The sequence below is a fragment of the Chlorocebus sabaeus genome, chromosome 14, assembly GCF_047675955.1.
Source record: "Chlorocebus sabaeus isolate Y175 chromosome 14, mChlSab1.0.hap1, whole genome shotgun sequence".
In the NCBI taxonomy this organism is placed as follows: Eukaryota; Metazoa; Chordata; class Mammalia; order Primates; family Cercopithecidae; genus Chlorocebus; species Chlorocebus sabaeus.
Window position 1 is genome coordinate 63,377,399 of NC_132917.1, and position 19,282 is coordinate 63,396,680.

The 19,282-nt window shown below is 38.4% G+C and overlaps 1 protein-coding gene across 2 annotated transcripts in view; it reads right to left on the reverse strand.

Moving 5' to 3' along the window:
• WDPCP (WD repeat containing planar cell polarity effector) overlaps nt 1–19,282 on the reverse strand; it is a 491,319-nt gene that overhangs the window by 444,822 nt on the left and 27,215 nt on the right. Inside the window, exon 2 of one of the 2 annotated variants that reach the window (XM_038007022.2) lies at nt 6,642–6,690. The exons of the other annotated variant lie outside the window; for it this stretch is intronic. Coding sequence (XP_037862950.1) covers nt 6,642–6,690 — 49 coding nt within the window. The remainder of the gene's footprint in view (nt 1–6,641; nt 6,691–19,282) is intronic. 2 annotated transcript variants of the gene reach the window in all.

Here is a 19,282-nt window from a genome sequence, read left to right on the forward strand (position 1 = left end):
ATGGAAAACAAAAAAAAGCAGGAGTTGCAATCCTAGTCCCTGATAAAACAGACTTTAAACCATCAAAGATGAAAAGAGACAAAAAAAAAAAAAGCAGGGGTTGCGATACTAGTCCCTGATAAAACAGATTTTAAACTATCAAAGATCAAAAGAGACAAAGAAGGCCATTACATAATGGTGAAGGGATCAATTCATCAGGAAGAGCTAACTATCCTAAATACATATGCACCCAATACAGGAGCACCCAGATTCATAAAGCAAGTCCTTAGAGACTTAGACTCCCATACGATAATGGGAGACTTTAACACCCCACTGTCAACATTAGACAGATCAACGAGACAGAAAGTTAACAAGAATCTCCAGGAATTGAACTCAACACTGCACCAAGCAGATCTAATAGACATCTACAGAACTCGCCACCCCAAATCAACAGAATATACATTCTTCTTAGCACCACATCACACTTATTCCAAAATTGACCACATAGTTGGAAGTAAAACGCTCCACAGCAAATGTAAAATAACAGAAATTATAACAAACTGTCTCTCAGACCACAGTGCAATTAAACTAGAACTCAGGACTAAGAAACTCAATCAAAACCACTCAACTACATGGAAACTGAATAATCTGCTCCTGAATGACTACTGGGTACATAACGAAATGAAGGCAGAAACAAAGATGTTCTTTGAAACCAATGAGAACAAAGATACAACATACCAGAATCTCTGGGACACATTTAAAGCAGTGTGTAAAGGGAAATTTATAGCACTAAATGCCCACAGAGAAAGCTGGAAAGATCTAACATTGACACCCTAACATCACAATTAAAAGAACTAGAGAAGCAAGAGCAAACACATTCAAAAGCTAGCAGAAGGCAAGAAATAACTAAGATCAGAGCAGAACTGAAGGAGATAGAGACAGAAAAAACCCTCCAAAAAATCCATGAATCCAGGAGCTGGTTTTTGGAAAAGATCAACAAAATTGATAGACCGCTAGCAAGACTAATAAGGAAGAAAAGAGAGAAGAATCAAATAGACGCAATAAAAAAATGATAAAGGGATATCACCACCGACCCCACAGACATACAAATTACCATCAGAGAATACTATAAACACCTCTACGCAAATAAACTAGAAAACCTAGAAGAAATGGATAATTTCCTGGACACTTACACTCTCCCAAGACTAAACCAGGAAGAAGTTGAATCCCTGAATACACCAATACCAGGCTCTGAAATTGAGGCAATAATTAATAGCCTACCAACCAAAAAAAGTACAGGACCAGACGGATTCACAGCCGAATTCTACCAGAGGTACCAGAAGGAGTTGGTATCATTCCTTCTGAAACTATTCCAATCAATGGAAAAAGAGGGAATCCTCCCTAACTCATTTTATTAGGCAAACATCATCCTGATATCAAAGCCTAACAGAGACACAACAAAAAAAGAGAATTTTAGACCAATATCCCTGATGAACATCGATGCAAAAATCCTCAATAAAATACTGGCAAACTGAATCCAGCAGCACATCAAAAACCTTATCTACCATGATCAAGTGGGCTTCATCCCTGGGATATAAGACTGGTACAATATATGCAAATCAATAAACGTAATCCAGCATATAAACAGAACCAAAGACAAAAACCACATGATTATCTCAATAGATGTAGAAAAGGCTTTCAACAAAATTCAACAGCCATTCATGCTAAAAACTCTCAATAAATTCGGTATTGATGGAACATATCTCAAAATAATAAGAGCTATTTATGACAAACCCACAGCCAATATCATACCGAATAGGCAAAAACTGGAAGCATTCCCTTTGAAAACTGGCACAAGACAGGGATGCCCTCTCTCACCACTTCTATTCAACATAGTGTTGGAAGTGCTGCCTAGGGCAATCAGGCAAGAGAAAGAAATCAAGGGTATTCAGTTAGGAAAAGAAGAAGTCAAATTGTCCCTGTTTGCAGATGACATGATTGTATATTTAGAAAATCCCATCGTCTCAGCCCAAAATATCCTTAAGCTGATAAGCAACTTCAGCAAAGTCTCAGGATACAAAATCAATGTGCAAATATCACAAGCATTCTTATACACCAGTAACAAACAGAGAGCCAAATCATGAATGAACTCCCATTCACAATAGCTTCAAAGAGAATAAAATACCTAGGAATCCAACTTACAAGAGACATAAAGGACCTCTTCAAGGAGAACTACAAACCACTGCTCAGTGAAGTAAAAGAAGACACAAACAAATGGAAGAACATACCATGCTCATGGATAGGAAGAACCAATATTGTAAAAATGGCCATACTGCCCAAGGTAATTTATAGATTCAATGCCATCTCCATTAAGCTACCAATGACTTTCTTCACAGAATTGGAAAAAACTGCTTTAAAGATCACATGGAACCAAAAAAGACCCCACATTGCCAAGACAATCCTAAGCCAAAAGAACAAAGCTGGAGGCATCACACTACCTGACTTCAAACGATACTATACAAGGCTACAGTAAACAAAACAGCATGGTGCTGGCACCAAAACAGAGATATAGACCAATGGAACAGAAAAGAGCCCACATCTACAGCCATCTGATCTGTGACAAACCTGACAAAAACAAGAAATGGGGAAACGATTCCCTATTTAATAAATGGTGCTGGGAAAATTGGCTAGCCATAAGGTGAAAGCTGAAACTGGATCCTTTCCTTACTCCTTATACGAAAATTAATTCAAGATAGATTCAAGACTTAACTGTTAGACCTAAAACCATAAAAACCCTAGAAGAAAACCTAGGTAATACTATTCAGGACATAGGCATGGGCAAGGACTTCATGTCTAAAACACCAAAAGCAATGGCAACAGAAGCCAAAATTGACAAATGGGATCTAATTAAACTAAAGCGCTTCTGCACAGCAAAAGAATCTACCATCAGAGTGAACAGGCAACCTACAGAATGGGAGAAAATTTTTGCAATCTACTAATCTGACAAACGGCTAATATCCAGAACCTATACAGAACTCAATCAAATTTACAAGAAAAAAACAACCCCATCAAAAAGTGGGCAAAGGATATGAACAGACACTTCTCATCAAGAAGACATTCATACAGCCAACAGACACAAGAAAAAATGCTCATCATCACTCGCCATCAGAGAAATGCAAATCAAAACCACAATGATATAGCATCTCACACCAGTTAGAATGGCAATCATTAAAAAATCAGGAAACAACAGGTGCTAAAGAGGATGTGGAGAAATAGGAACACTTTTACACTGTTGGTGGCACTGTAAACTAGTTCAACCATTGTGGAAGACGGTGTGGCAATTCCTCAAGGATCTAGAATTAGAAATACCATTTGACCCTGCTATCCCATTACTGGGGATATACCCAAAGGATTATAAGTCATGCTGCTGTAAAGACACATACACACGTATATTTATTGCAGCACTATTCACAATAGCAAAGACTTGGAATCAACCCAAATGTCCATCAGTGACAGACTGGATTAAGAAAATGTGGCACATATACACCATGGAATACTATGCAGCCTTAAAAAAGAATGAGTTCATGTCCTTTGTAGGGACATGGATGAAGCTGGAAATCATCATTCTCAGCAAACTATCGCAAGAACAGAAAACCAAATATCACATGTTCTCACTCACAGGTGGGAATTGAACAATGCGATCACTTGGACACAGAAAGGGGAGCATCACACACCAGGTCCTATTGTGGGGAGGGTGTAGCGGGGAGGGATAGCATCACAAGATACACCTAATGTAAATGACAAGTTAATGGGTGCAGCACACCAACATGGCACATGTATACGTATGTAACAAACCTGCACGTTGTGCCCTTGTACCCTAGAACTTAAAGTATAATAAAAAATAAAATAAAAAAGATTTCTGAGAAAGTAAATAAACTAGAAATGAAAAATATAATACTTGAAATTAGAAACTCAATAGAAATAATTAATTTCAGATTAGAGATCTGGGAAACATGAAAGAGTGACCTAGTTTAAAAGACAGTTTAACAAATCATTCTATTAAAAAACAGGCAAATGATGAAAAGACATATCTCCAAAAAGACGTACAAATGACCAAGAAATATATTAAAAATGCTCAACATCACTCATTATCAATGAAATGTAAATCAAAACCACAGAGACATCATCTTATCCCAGTTAGAATGGCTATTATCAAGAAGACCAAAGAAAAACAGATGCTGACACGGATGTAGAGAAAAAGTAGAGTAAGCTCAATTATTAAACACTATTGGTGGGAACGTAAATCAATAGAGCCATTATGTAAAACGCCATGAAGATTTCTCAAAAACTAAAAGTAGAACTACCATATGATCCAGCAATTCCACTACTGCGCATATATCCAAAAGAAAGGAAATCAATATATCAAAGAGATATTTGCACTCCCATTTTATTGCAGCACTATTCAAAATTTGCTGAAGTATGGAATAAACTCAAGTGCCCATCAATGGATAAACAGATAAAGAAAATGTGGTATGTATACACACATACACACACACACATTGAAATATTATTCAGCCATTGTAAAGAATGAAATTCTGTCATTTGCAGCAACGTAGATGGAACTGGAGGTCATCATATTAAGTGAAGTAAGCCAAGCAGAGAAAGACAAATATCACAGGTTCTCATTCATATGTGGAAGGCAGACAAAGAGAAAAAAAAACGGTGGCTCTCATGAAGACAGAGAGTAGACTGGTGGGTACCAGAGGCTGGGAAGGTGGGGTGGGGGATGATGAAGAGCAGTTCATTAATAGATACAAATTGTGTTTCACAGATCAGTAGAATGACTATACTTAACACTAATCTATTATAAATTTCAAAACAGCTAGAAGAGAATAATTCAAATATTTCTACCATAAAGATAAATATTTAAGGTGAGAGATTCTACATACCCTGATTTGATTATATGACTGTATCAAAATTATCATATATACTCTGAAAATATGTACATCTATTATGCATCAACAAAAAATATTAATTAAAAACAAGACATATAACTCAAAAGAAACATAATAAATACTAGAAGCAATCCCAATTTTTTTAAAAAAAGCAAACATAATTATTACATAATGCTTATAAGAGACACACCTAAAATATAAGGAAACACAAAGATTGAAAGGAAGAAGGAAAAATGATTTTTCATGAAATTACTAACAAAAAGATACCTGGTACGGTTATATTAATATAAAGCAAAAAAAGCTTTTAAAATTATTTCTAAACATAAAGAGAGTCAGTTTATAATGACAGAGGTTCAACTCACTATGAAAAAACAATCTATAATTAATATGCATCCAATAACATATCTTCAAAATACATAAAACAAAAACTAACATTAGTAAATCTACTCTTAGTTTCCTGAATGGCAATCAGAAAAAAAAAAAAAAAAAATCAGAACAGGTATAGATTTTAGAACAGCATTAACCAATCTGTCACAATTTGCATGTAGATAATACTACACTCAAAAGCTACAGAGTATGTACTCTTTTAAAACTCAATTTGAACATTAAAAAATCAAATGGACCATATCTTGACAAATGTTAGGTACTTTGATCATAAAGAATACATTTTCTTTCCTTTTTTTTTTGAGACTGGGGACTTGCCACGTTGCCCAGGCTGATCTCAAACTCCTGGCCTCAAGTAATCTTCCAGCCTCAGCCTCCCAAGTAGCTAGGATTACAGGCATGAGCCATCATGCCCAGTAAAACACATTTTCTAACTAATTCAGCTAGAACGCAAGAAAAAAAGAATAAAAATAAATGTCCATATATTAAGAATCAGGAAACACACTTTAAACAACCATGGGTGAAAGAAACATATCAGCAGAAAAAGTTTTAAGTATGTATGTTAAACAGTGATGAAAATACCATTTGTTGGCCGGGCATGGTGGCTCACACCTGTAATCCCAGCATTTTGGGAGGCAGAGGTGGGTGAATCACCTGAGGTCAGGAGTTCGAGACCAGCCTGGCCAACATGGTGAAACCCAGTCTCTACTAAAAATATAAAAATTAGCTGGGCATGGTGTTGGATGCCTGTAATCCCAGCTACTCAGGGGGCTGAGGCAGGGAGAATCGCTTGAATCTGGGAGGGGGAGGTTGCAGTGAGCCAGGATCCTGCCATTGTACTTCAACCTGGACAACAGAGCGAGACTCTGTCTCAGAAAAAAAGAAAATATCATTTGTGCTAAGCATCCACCTAAAGGAATTAAAAATAAAAAGAGCCTCAATGGAAATTTGAACTAAAGGGAAAGAATAAAATTAGCAGAATTAATGAATTCAGAAACAAAAACACCACAGTCAAGAAAGTGTTTTATACTTTAATGGAAACCAGAAAAAAAAATTACCAGGTCATTAGCATAAAAGATATTTTAAAACTATTCTCAGCAAATCGCGGTGGCTCACGCCTGTAATCCCAACACTTTGGGAGGCCGAGGCAGGTGGATCACGAGTTCAGGAGTTCAAGACCAGCTTGGCCAAGATGGTGAAACCCCATCTCTACTAAAAATACAAAAATTAGCCGGGCATGGTGGCAGGAGCCTGTAATCCCAGCTACTCGAGAGGCTGAGGCAGGAAAATCGCTTGAACCAGGGCGACAAAGGTTGTAGTCACCTGAGATCGAGCCACTGCAATTCCAGCCTGGATGAGAGTGAGACTCCATCTAAAAAAAAAAAAAAAAATTCTCATAAACAGGAATTAGGAAGACATACATAAGAACACACCCACATCAGTGGCTACTTCCACTCAAGGTTCTGATCTTGTTGCTCCAAATAGTAAGAAAGGGAGATCTGAAATTTAGTTGTTTACGCAATAAAAATGTGCTCACTCCCTGTCTTTCCTATGCCATCTCCCACTGCTTCCCTCCAGGCCAGACCTGTCTGCAGTACCCTCTGAACTTCCTTCCACTCTGTCTTAAACATCTTCAAATGCATCAATCAATGCTTTCTCTCTCTCTCCTTGTCTTCTGTAAAACTTGGTTCTGCCATAATTATACTGGCTTCTCCTATGTTCTCATGTGTAGATTCTTTATCTCACACATTCCCAACAGTATTAACTATATTTAAGTGTCTCCCATCTTAAGAAACACACACACACCCCTTCCTCTAATTCCAATGACCACCATTCTCCTTGGTTTAAAAACCAACTCTTGAAAGAGTTTTCTTCATGTATTCACAATCCCTGCACTATGGTTTCTATTTTCACCACAAAAGGAAACTGTTTTCGCTAAGATCACCAATGATTTCCTTGTTCCTAAAGCTAATGGACCTTTCTCAGGCCTTATCTCATTTGAGGTTTCTCCTATTATTTGACACTGTTAACATCTCCTCTTTCTGGTAATATTTTCTTCTCTTTGCTCCCAAACTAGTTTACTTCCTATCTTTCTGTCCACTTTTCCTTAAGTACCATTTTTCTGCTTGTGTCTAATATTCCTCAAAATTCTGTCCTAGGTCCTCTTCTATCTGCCATCCTTGGGTGATCATATCTGCTTCCACAGCTTCAATTTCCATCTACAAAATTAATCTCAAGCATATATATAAAATATATATAATAAAAACTAGCATATGTGTTACACACACATATATATATACACACACACACACACACACCCCCCCATAGAAAGGTATGCTGTTTCCCTTTCACCTACCCCCAACTCCTGAAATAAGAATTCCTTATAATGTTGCTTACCAAGGACCAAATTGAACTTCTCTTCACCAGGCAAATCTGTCTATTTTCCTGTGATTCCAGTTTTAGTAAATAATACTATCATTCATTCAATTGCTCAAGGCAGAAACATATATATGTCTTTTCTCCTCCTTCTCCCTTGCTACTCACATCCAGTCAACCACTATCCACTAAAGCCTACTTTATAAATCTTTCAAAATGATCTAAATCTCTTCTCTGAAACATCAGTATTTATTCTAAGATTTCAAAAACTAAGACCCTCAAATTCATCATTTCTTGTATACAGTATAAACTTACCTAATCCACAAGAAAAATTAGCTTAGCTTTCATTTATAAATAAATACAAAAAAATCCACTAGTAAAAAATATGACTGTAATATAGTTTGAATGTGTGTCCCCTCCAAATCTCATGTTGAAATGTAATCCCTGGTGTTGGAGATGGGGCCTGGTGGGAGTTGTGTGAGTCATGGAGGCAGATCTCTCATGAATGGCTTGGTGCCTTCCTCGAGATAGTGAGTTCTCACTCCGAGTTCAAGTGAGATCTGATTATTTAAGAGTCTGGAATCTCCCCCTCTTATGATACAATGACAATGACTCCTTTGTCTTCTACCATGATTGAAAGCTTCCTGAGGCCTCACCAGGAGCAGATGCCAGCGCCATGCTTCCTGTACAGCCTGCAGAACCATGAACCAAAATAACACTCTTTTCTTTATAAATTACCCGGCCTCAGATATTTCTTTATAGCAATGTAAATGGACTAATACAGACCTCCTATCATGACAAGGACGTGTTGGACACACTGATCTTAGATAATATTAAGGCAATTAAGACTCAAAATATGTTAAAAGCAAAATGCTGGCATAAATGCTTTTGTTTTCTAAAACCAAAGACACACGTGAATTATTTGTTAAATAAAAGGCACCCATTTGAAAAGGGTGATTTTTTTATAATGTGCTAGATTTCTCATTGCCTTTTTTTAACCTATCCCCATCACAGTCTTTCCTTCTTAAATCTTCTTATCCTAGTATAGACCTAAATATGAATATTCTGGTTTGCTTTTGTTTTTTCTTTTTTTTTTTTTTAAAGACAGGGTCTCGCTATGTTGCCCAGGCTGGTCTCAACTCCTGGGCTCAAGTGATCTTCCCACCTCAGCTTCCTAAGGTGCTGGGTTTACAGGTGTGAGCCACCACACTTGGCCCTGCTTTCTTTAAAACAATATTTTATATTCTATATTCTATTTAAAATCCAAGTATTCTATTATAGTAACCCAAAAAAGTTGTGAAAAGTTATTTCACTAGTATCAACATTTAATCTGTATTTAGGCACTGTTAAATTGAGCAGAATGAAGACTTATAAAAAATAAATTTTCTCTTTCTCTTTTATATTGTTTATTCCAGTTATTCCCAGAGATGTATATACCTACTCTAATGCATAAAAAATTATTTAATTTTAAATAGATTCCAGAAAGCAATAATAAAATGCCAATTTTTAAAGATTTATTCTCATATTAAGTAAAAAGTGTTTAAAAGATATCTGCATTTAAAAAAGTAATAAAGAAGTAATTCAATTTAAAAAAATAGCTAGACAGTGTCAGGAAGATCATAAGGTATAAAGACAGTATCTCCTCTGTTTTTATTTCAACTTTCAAATGCAGGGGGTACATGTGTGGGTGTTATATGGGTACACTGCATGATGCTGGGTATCTCTTTTAGAGTTTACAAATTAGTTGAGACGACAAAGGACACAGACACAAATAGCAAAACAAAAATACAGAATATTTAATAGGAAATGTGTGACTAAATGCCAAATAAAAGGCACTAACAAGAAAGTTATAAATTACTTAATACAGAGAAATCACTATGGACCAACAGTGATTAGAAACAGCTTCTTGGAAGAAACAACCTATGCTTTGTCAGATGAGTAGCAAACATTTAGAAAATAACAGAGGTAAGAGAATCACACATAATAAAAACCAAAGATTGTTTTCAGTGTAAAATAAATACAAGTGTGTCTAAAGGTGATTTCTACTAAGCAGTAAAGTTAAGAAAAGTTAGATAGGTTACCACTAAACTATAGAAGGCCTTGCATGCCAAACTAAGAATTATGAAATGAAATTTAACCTCTCTGGGCCTGATGGCACTGAAAGAAAAGCATCCAACAGACTCACTGACACTTGGGGAAAGCAACAGTATTTTTTAAGTGTTTAGTTCTCCCCACACCACTGCAAGGGGGAGAAAGGAAGAACTGATATAAAAATAAGCTTGATTTAATTTTACAAGCTTTTGCCAAGTAATCATAAAATTACAAATGAGTGATGTGAACTCTTCAACTGTTAAATTCCATTTATGAAATATGATACAACTTTTTATTTTATTCTCCTTAAGAACTAATCATTTATTTCAAGGTTGTGGGAAGTATTTCCCGCCCATCCTCCCAATCTTGGTACATGTCAGAGCCAGTTATTTTTGCAGCTTTGAAGCTGCTTCAAGATCTGTCATTTGGTTAGGTCAGGGGATGAATGCCTGAGGTGTTTTGTCCTCCAGGATGCTATTTTTCCTAAATTCATCTCTGTTTGGAAATGATTTATGCATTTTGGAGTGTAGGGTATTTTTTTTAAAGATTTAAAATATCAACATGTCTCACATTGACCTCGACATATTCAAGACATAATTTTCCATTCTTCTATTTTGTATAAATATTTAAGCTCACCTTTACATCAATCTGATCCTTTCAAAAAAAAAAAAAAAAAAAAAGTTTTTCTTGGTAAGTAAGCATTCAATGTGAATTGGGTCATAGGGATATTCAATTTTAGAAGAAAAGAGGATTGTTTTTCTAGCTTTGCTGTGAAATAATTTCAAGTTAATGGAAGGGTTGCAAAAATAATTTTTTTAAAAAAACTCCTACATACCCTTGACCCAGATTCCCCAATTAACATTTTTCCTCATTAAATTTAGCGTTCTCTTATACACACAAACACACACAAATTTCTTTCAAGACATTTGAAGTTAAGTTGCAGACACAATGCTTCATTGTGTACCTTGATATGTCAGTGTGTATTTCCTAAAACCAAGGACACTCTTTCACATAACCACAGTACAACCATCAAAATTAATAATTTACTATCAACACAATTTTACCATTTAAACCAGAGACCAAATTCCAGTTTCACCCATTGTTCCAATAATGTTTAAATCCAATCCAGGATTATGCTTTGCATTTCACTGTTATGTCTCTTTGGTCCACTTCAATTTGGAACACTTTCTGCTGTCTCTTGATTTTGACATTTCCGATGCATAAAGGCTGGTTACTTCATAGAAGGTTCTTCACTTTGTATTTTTCTTATGTTTCCTTGGAATTAGATGTGGCTTATGTATTTTTGGCGAGAATACTACAGAACTGATGCCATGCTCTTCTAGGTTCATTATATCAGGAGGCACACAATGTCAATTTGTCCCATTATTGGGGTTGGCAACTTACGTCACTTGATTAATTGATGTCTACCATGATTTCCCCCAGTTAATAAATATTTTGTACTGGATCACCTGAGGTCAGGAGTTCGAGACCAGCCTGGCCAACGTGGTGAAATCCCGTCTATACTAAAAATACAAAAAATTAGCTGGGCGTGATGGCAGGCACCTGTAATCCTGGCTACTCTGGACGCTGAGGCAGGAAAATCGCTTGAACCCAGGAGGCGGAGGTTGCAGTGGGCCAAGATCGCGCCATTGCTCTGCAGCCTGGGTAACAAGAGTGAAACTCCATCTCAAAAAAAAAAAAAAAAAAGATTTAGTAATACATATTTTGTGGGCAAATACTATGAAATTATGCAAGTATCCTCCTCATAAAAATTTCACCTACTACTGAGAAGAATAACAATGGTAATTGAATCCCTAAACAACTGTGGTATCCAGGTTGTCTCACTGGGACTGAGTAGGCGGTTGGTGAGACCCATGGAGAGTGAGGAAAAGCAGGGTGGTGTGACAGCCCACCTGGGAGCCACATGGGGGAAAGGATGCTCCCACCTTCAGCCAAGGGAGGGGGGCAGAAATTGTGCTACCCTGCCCAAGAAACCACACTTTTTCCACAGATCTGTTCAGCCCACAGATTAGGAGATCCCCTCATGAGCCCATGCCAGCAGGGCCTTAGTCTAAAGCACAGAGCTGTGCAGATTCTCTACAGCCACTTGGCTGGAGACTGCCTAAGTCTACCAAGTTCCCAGGGAGAGAGGCGACAGCCATCATTGCAGCTCCAGTCTGTTATTTTTCCCCTGCCAGTGCCAAGGAGACTGGGCGGTTTGGACACAGGAGGAATTCCTCACAGCGTAGCACAGTAGCTGTGGCAGACTGTGGCCAGACTGCCTCTTTAGGCCGGACCCTAACCCATCCCTCCTCACCAGTTGGGGGGACCTCCCTGAGGGAATTTCAGCAACTCTAGTCAGGGGTTTATGGACAGAACTCAGGTCTCCCTGGGACTATGCCCCTGAGGGGCGGGGCAGCAGTGATCTCCATAGATCAGCAGACTTAGTCTTTCCCCCTGCTGGCTCTAGGGAATCCAGGCGGTCCAGGCCAGTGGGATTCCCCACAGTGCAGCACACCCCCTCTGCCAAGGGGCAGCCAGAGTGCTTCGTTAAGCGGGTCCCAGATCCCGCACCTCCTGACTGGGTGAGACACCCCCAACAGGTGTTGCAGGACACCTTATACAGGAGCATTCCCACTGGATCAGGCCGGTGCCCCTCTGGGATGGAAATCCCAGAGGATGGAGCAGGCAGCCATCTTTGTTGTTCTGCAGGCTCCACTGGTGACATCTCCAGTGTGAGAGGGACCCAGGTGAATAGAGTCTGGAGTGGACCCCCAGCAATCTGCAGCAGCCCTACAGAAGAGGGGTCTGACTATTAAAAGAAAAACAAACAGAAAGGAACAACAACAGCATCAACAAAAAAGTCCCCAAAAAAGCCCCATGCAAAGGTCAGCAGCCTCAAAGATTGAAGCTAGACAAACTCACAAAGATGAGAAAGAATCAATGAAAAAAATGATGAAAACTAAAAAAGCCAGAGTGCCTCACTTGTCTCCAAATAATCGTCTCCAGCAAGGGTACAGAACTGGGTGGAGGCTGAGATGAATGAATTGACAGAAGTAAGCTTCAGAAGGTGGGTAATAACAAATTTCTCGGAGCTAAAGGAACATGTTCTAATCCACTGCAAAGAAGCTAAGAACCATGAGAAAACATCACAGCAGCTGTTAACCAGAATAACCAGTTCAGAGAGGAAGATCAATGACCTGATGAAGCTGAAAAACAACACAAGAGCTTCACAAATCAACCACAAGTATTAACAACCAAATAGACCAAGTGGAGGAAAGAATATCAGAGCTTGAAGACTATCTTGGTAAAATAAGAAAGGCAGACAAGATTAGAGATAAAAGAATGAAAAGGAATGAACAAAACTTCTAAGAACTATGGGACTATGTAAAAAGACCGAACCTGCGATTGGGGTATCTGAAACAGATAAGGAGAATGGAACCAAGTTGGAAAACATACTTCAGGATATCATCCAGGAGAACGTCCCCAAATTAGCAAAACAGGCCAACATTCAAATTTAGCTTCTTTGCATTGGGTTGGAACATGTTCCTTTAGCTCAGCGAGGTTTGTTATTACCCACCTTCTGAAGTCTATTTCTGTCAATTCATTCATCTCAGCCTCCATCCAGTTCTGTGCCCTTGCTGAGAGGTGTTGAAATCATCTGGAAGAGAATAGGCACTCTGGCTTTTTTAGTTTTCAGAATATCAGTAAGATACTCCATGAAAAGATCAACCGCAAGACACGTAAGCATCAGATTCTCCAGGGTCGAAATGAAGGAAAAAATGTTAAGGACAGCCAGAGAGAAAGGTCAGGTCAACTACAAAGGGAAGCCCATTGGACTAACAGCAGACCTCTCAGCATAAAACTCTACAAGCCAGAAGAGAGTGAGGACCAATATTCAACATTCTTAAAGAAAACAATTTCCAACCCAGAATTTTATATCCAGCCAAACTAAGCTTCATAAGTGAAGGGGAAATAAAATTCTTTTTGGACAAGCAAATGCTGAGGGAATTCATCACCACCGGGCCTTCCTTGCAAGAGCTCCTAAAGGAAGCACTAAATATGGAAAGGAAAAAATGTTATCAGCCACTACAAAAACAAACTGAAGTACAAAGACCAATGACACTATGAAGCAACTACAACAAGTCTGCAAAATAACTAGCTAGCATCACAATGGCAGGATCAAATTCACTCATTTAATCTTAAATGTAAACGGGCTAAATGCCCCCAATTAAAAGACACAGAATGACAAGCTAGATAAAGAATCAAGACCCCATCAGTGTGCTATATTCAAGAGCCCCATCTCACGCGCAAAGACACACAAAGGCTCAGAATAAAAGGATGAAGGAAAATTTACCAAGCAAATGGAAAGCAAAAAAAGCAGAGGTTGCAATTCTAGTTTCTGACAAAACAGACTTTAAACCAACAAAGATAAAAAAAGACAAAGAAGGGCATTACATAATGGTAAAGGGTTGAATTCAACAAGAAAAGTTAACTATCCTATATATGCACCCAATACAGGAGCACCCAGATTCATAAAACAAGCTCTTAGAAACTTACAAAGAGACTTAGATTCCCATACAATAATAGCAGGAGACTTTAACACTCCACTGTCAATATTAGACAGAAAATTAACGCGGATATTCAGGACTTGAACTCAGCTCTGGATCAAGTGGACTTGACAAACATCTACAGAACACTCCACCCAAAAACAACAGAATATACACTCTTCTCAGCAGCACACGTCACTTACTCTAAAATCTATCACATAATTGAAAGTAAAACACTTCTCAGCAAATGCAAAAGAACTGAAATTATAAAAAGTCTCTCAGACCACAGTGCAATCAAATTAGAACTCAAGATTAAGAAACTCACTCAAAACCATACAACTACATGGAAATTATACAACCTCCTCCTGAAAGACTCCTGGGTAAATAATGAAATTAAGACAGAAATCAAGAAGTTCTTTGAAACCCAAGAGAACAAAGAGAAAACATAACAGAATCTCTGGGGAGCAGCTAAAGCAGTGTCATAAGGGAAATTTATAGTACTAAATGCCCACATCAAAAAGCTAGAAAGATCTCAAATCAACACCATAACATCACAACTAAAAGAGCTAGAGAATCAAAGCTAGCAGAAGACAAGAAATAATCAAGTTCAGAACCGAACTGAAGGAGATGAGAGACAAAAACCTCTTCAAAAAAAAAAAAAATCAATGAATCCAGTAGCTGGTTTTTTGAAAATTAACAAAATAGACTGCTAGCTAAACCAATAAAGAATAAAAGAGGCTGGGAGCAGTGGCTCACGCCTATAATCCCAGCACTTTGGGAGGCCGAGGCAGGCAGATCACGAGGTCAGGAGTTTGAGACCAGCCTGGCCAACATGGTGAAACCTTGTCTCTACTAAAAATACAAAAATTAGCCAGGCGTGGTGGTGCGTGCCTGTAATCACAGCTACTTGGGAGCCTTGAGGCAGGAGAACTGCTTGAACCAGGGAGTCGGAGGTTGTAGTGAGCCAAGACCGGGCCACTGCACTCCAGCCTGGCAACAGAGTGAGACTCTGTGTCAAAAAAAAGAAAGAAAAGAGGGAATAATCAAATAGAATTAAAAAATGATAAAGGGGACATCACCACTGACCCCACAAAAATACAAACAACATCAGAGAATACTATAAACACCTCTATGCAAATAAACTAGAAAATCTAGAAGAAATTGATAAATTACTGGACACATACACCCTTCCAAGACTGAACCAGGAAGAAGTTGAATCCCTAAATGGACCAATAACAAGTTCTGAAATTAAGGCAGCAATAAATGGCCTACCAACCAAGAAAAGGCCAGGACCAAATGAATTTACAGCTGAATTCTTCCACAGGTACAAAGAGGAACTAGTACCATTTCTTTTAAAACTATTCCAAACAACTGAAAAGGAGGGACTCCTCCCTAACTCATTTTATAAGGCCAGCATCATCCTGATACCAAACCTGGCAGAGATACAACAAAAAAAGAAAATTTCAGGCCAGTATCCCTGATGAACATCAATGCAAAAATCCCCAATAAAATACGGGCAAACCAAATCCAGCAGCACATCAAAAAGCTTACCCACCATGATTAAGTTGGTTTCATTCCTGGGATGCAAGCCTGGTTCAACATACACAAATCAATAAGTATAATTCATCACATAAACAGAACTAAAGACAAAAACCACATGATTATCTCAATAGATGCAGAAAAGACCTTTGATAAAATTCAACATCACTTCATGTTAAAAACTCTCAATAAACTAGGTATTGATGGAATCTATCTCAAAATAGTAAGAGCCATTTATGACAAACCCACAGCCAATATCACACTGAATGGGCAAAAGCTGAATGCATTCCCTTTGAAAACCAGCACAAGACAAGGATGCAGTCTCTCACTATTCCTATTCAACACAGTATTGGAAGTTCTGGTCAGGGCAATCAGGCAAAAGAAAGAAATAAAGGGTATTCAAATAGGAAGAGAGGAAGTCAAACTGTCTCTGTTTGCAGATGACATGATCCTATATCTAGAAAACCCCATCACCTCAGCCCAAAAGTGTCTTAGGCTGATAAGTAACTTCTGCAAAGTTTCAAGATACAAAATCAATGTGCAAAAATCACAACCATTCCTATACACCAACAATAGATAAGCAGAGAGCCAAATCATGAGTGAACTCCCATTCACAATTGCTATAAACGGAATAAAATATCTAGGAATATAGTTAACAAGGGAAGAGAAGGACCTCTTCAAGAACTACAACTCACTGCCTAAGGAAATCAGAGAGGACACAAACAAAAGGAAAAACATTCCATGCTCATGGATAGGAAGAATCAATATCGTGAAAATGATCATAATGCCTAATTTATAGATTCGATGTTATTCCCATTAAACTGCCATTGACATTCTTCACAGAATTAGAAAAAACTACTTTAAAATTCATATGGGGCCAGGCATGGTGGCTCACACCTGTAATCCCAGCACTTTGGGAGGCCGAGGCAGGTGGATCATCTGAGGCCAGGAGTTCGAGACCAACCTGACCAACAAGGCAAAACCCTGTCTCTTAAAAGTACAAAAAAAATTAGCCAGGCATGGTATCGCATGCCTGTAATCCCAGCTATTTGGGAGGCTGAGGCAAGAGAATCGCTTGAAGCTGGGAGGTGGAAGTTGCAGTGAGCCAAGATCGCACCATTTAATTCCAGCCTGGATGACAAGAGCAAAAATCCATCACAAAAAAATAAAATAAAATAAAATAAAATTCATATGGAACTAAACAAGTGTGTATAGCCAAGACAATTCCTTTTTTTTTTTTTTTTAATTATACTTTAAGTTCTAGGGTACAGGTGCACAACGTGCAGGTTTGTTACATATGTATACTTGTGCCGTGTTGGTGTGCTGCACCCATCAACTCGTCAGCACCCATCACCTCATCATTTACATCAGGTATAACTCCCAATGCCATACCTCCCCCCGCCCCCCATAATAGGCCACGGTGTGTGATGTTCCCCTTCCTGTGTCCAAGTGATCTCATTATTCAATTCCCACCTATGAGTGAGAACGCGAGGTGTTTTAGCCAAGACAATTCTAAGCAAAAAGAACAAAGCTGGAGGTATCATGCTACCCAACCTCAAACTATACTACAAGGCTACAATAACCAAAACAGCATTGTACTGGTACAAAAACAGACACAAAGACCAATGGAACAGAACAGAGATCTCAGAAATAAGACCACATATCTACAACCATCTGATCATCAACAAACCTGACAAAAATAAGCAATGGGAAAAGGTTCCCTATTTAATAAATGGTGTTGATATGCACACATATGTTTATCGTGGCACTATTCACAATAGCAAAGACTTGGAACCAACCCAAACGTCCATCAATGATAGACTGGATTAAGAAAATGTGGCACATATGCACCATGGAATACTATACAGCCATAAAAAGGGATGAGTTCATATCCTTTGCAGGGACGTGGATGAAGCTAGAAACCATCATTCTCAGCAAACTATCACAAGATCAGAAAACCAAACACTACATGTTCTCACTCATAAGTGGGAGTTGAACAATGAGAACACATGGACACAGGGAGGGGAACATCACACACTGGGGCCTGTTGGGAGGTGGGGGCCTGGGGGAGGGATAGCATTAGGAGAAATACCTAATGTAAATGACGAGTTGATGGGTGCAGCAAACCAACATGGCACATGTATACCTATGTAACAAACCTGCACGTTGTGCACATGTACCCTAGAACTTAAAGTACAATAAAATAAATGGTGCTGATAGAAGTGACTAGCCATATGCAGAAAAACTGAAACTGGACCCCTTCCTTACTCCTTATGCAAAATTTAACTCAAGATGGATTAAAAACTTAAATGTAAAACCCAAAACTACAGAAATCCTAGAAGAAAATCAAGCAAAACCATTCAGGACATAGGCATGGACAAAGATTTCACAATGAAGAAGTTGTTGCAGGCTGGGCACGGTGGCTCACGCCTGTAATCCCAGCACTTTGGGAGGCTAAGGCTGGCAGATCACGAGGTCAGGAGATCGAGACCATTCTGGCTAACACGGTGAAACACTGTCTCTACTAAAAATACAAAAAAAAAAAACAGCTGGATGTGGTGGCATGCACCTGTAGTCCCAGCTACTCAGGAGGCTGAGGCTTGAACCCAGGAGGCGGAGGTTGCAGTGAGCCGAGATCATGCCACTGCACTCCAACCTGGGCAACAGAGCCAGACTCTGTCTCAAATAATAATTTAAAAAAAAAAAAAAAAGGCAATTGCAACAAAAGCAAAAATTGACAAATGGGATCTAATTAAAGAGCTTCTGCATAGCAAAAGAAACTATCATCTGAGTGAACCAACAACCTACAGAATGGGTGAAAATTTTTGCAATCTATCCATCTGACAAAGGTCTAATATGTAGAATTTACAAGGAATGTAAATTTACCAAAAAAAAAAAAAAACCCATTAAGAAGTGGGCAAAAGACATGAACACACACTTCTCAAAAGAAGACATTTATGCAGCCAACAAACAAGTGAAAAAAAAGCTAGACTCACTAATCATTGAGAAATGCAAATCAAAACCACAATGAGACACCATCTCATGCAAGTCAGAACGGCAGTTATTAAAAAGTCAAGAAACAACAGATGCTGGCAAGGCTGTGTAGAAACAGGAACGTTTTTCCACTGTTGGTCGAAATGTACATTGGTTCAACCATTGCGAAAAACAGTGTGATGATTCCTCAAAGATCTAGAACCAGAAATACCATATGACCTAGCAATCCCATTATTGGGTACATACCCAAAGGAATATAAATCATTCTGTTATAAAGATACATGCAAACGTATTTCCACTGCAGCACTATTCACAATAGCAAAGACATGGAATTAGTCCAAATGCCCATCAATGATAGATTGGATAAAGAAAATGTGGCACATATATGCCATGGAATAGTATGAAGCCATAAAA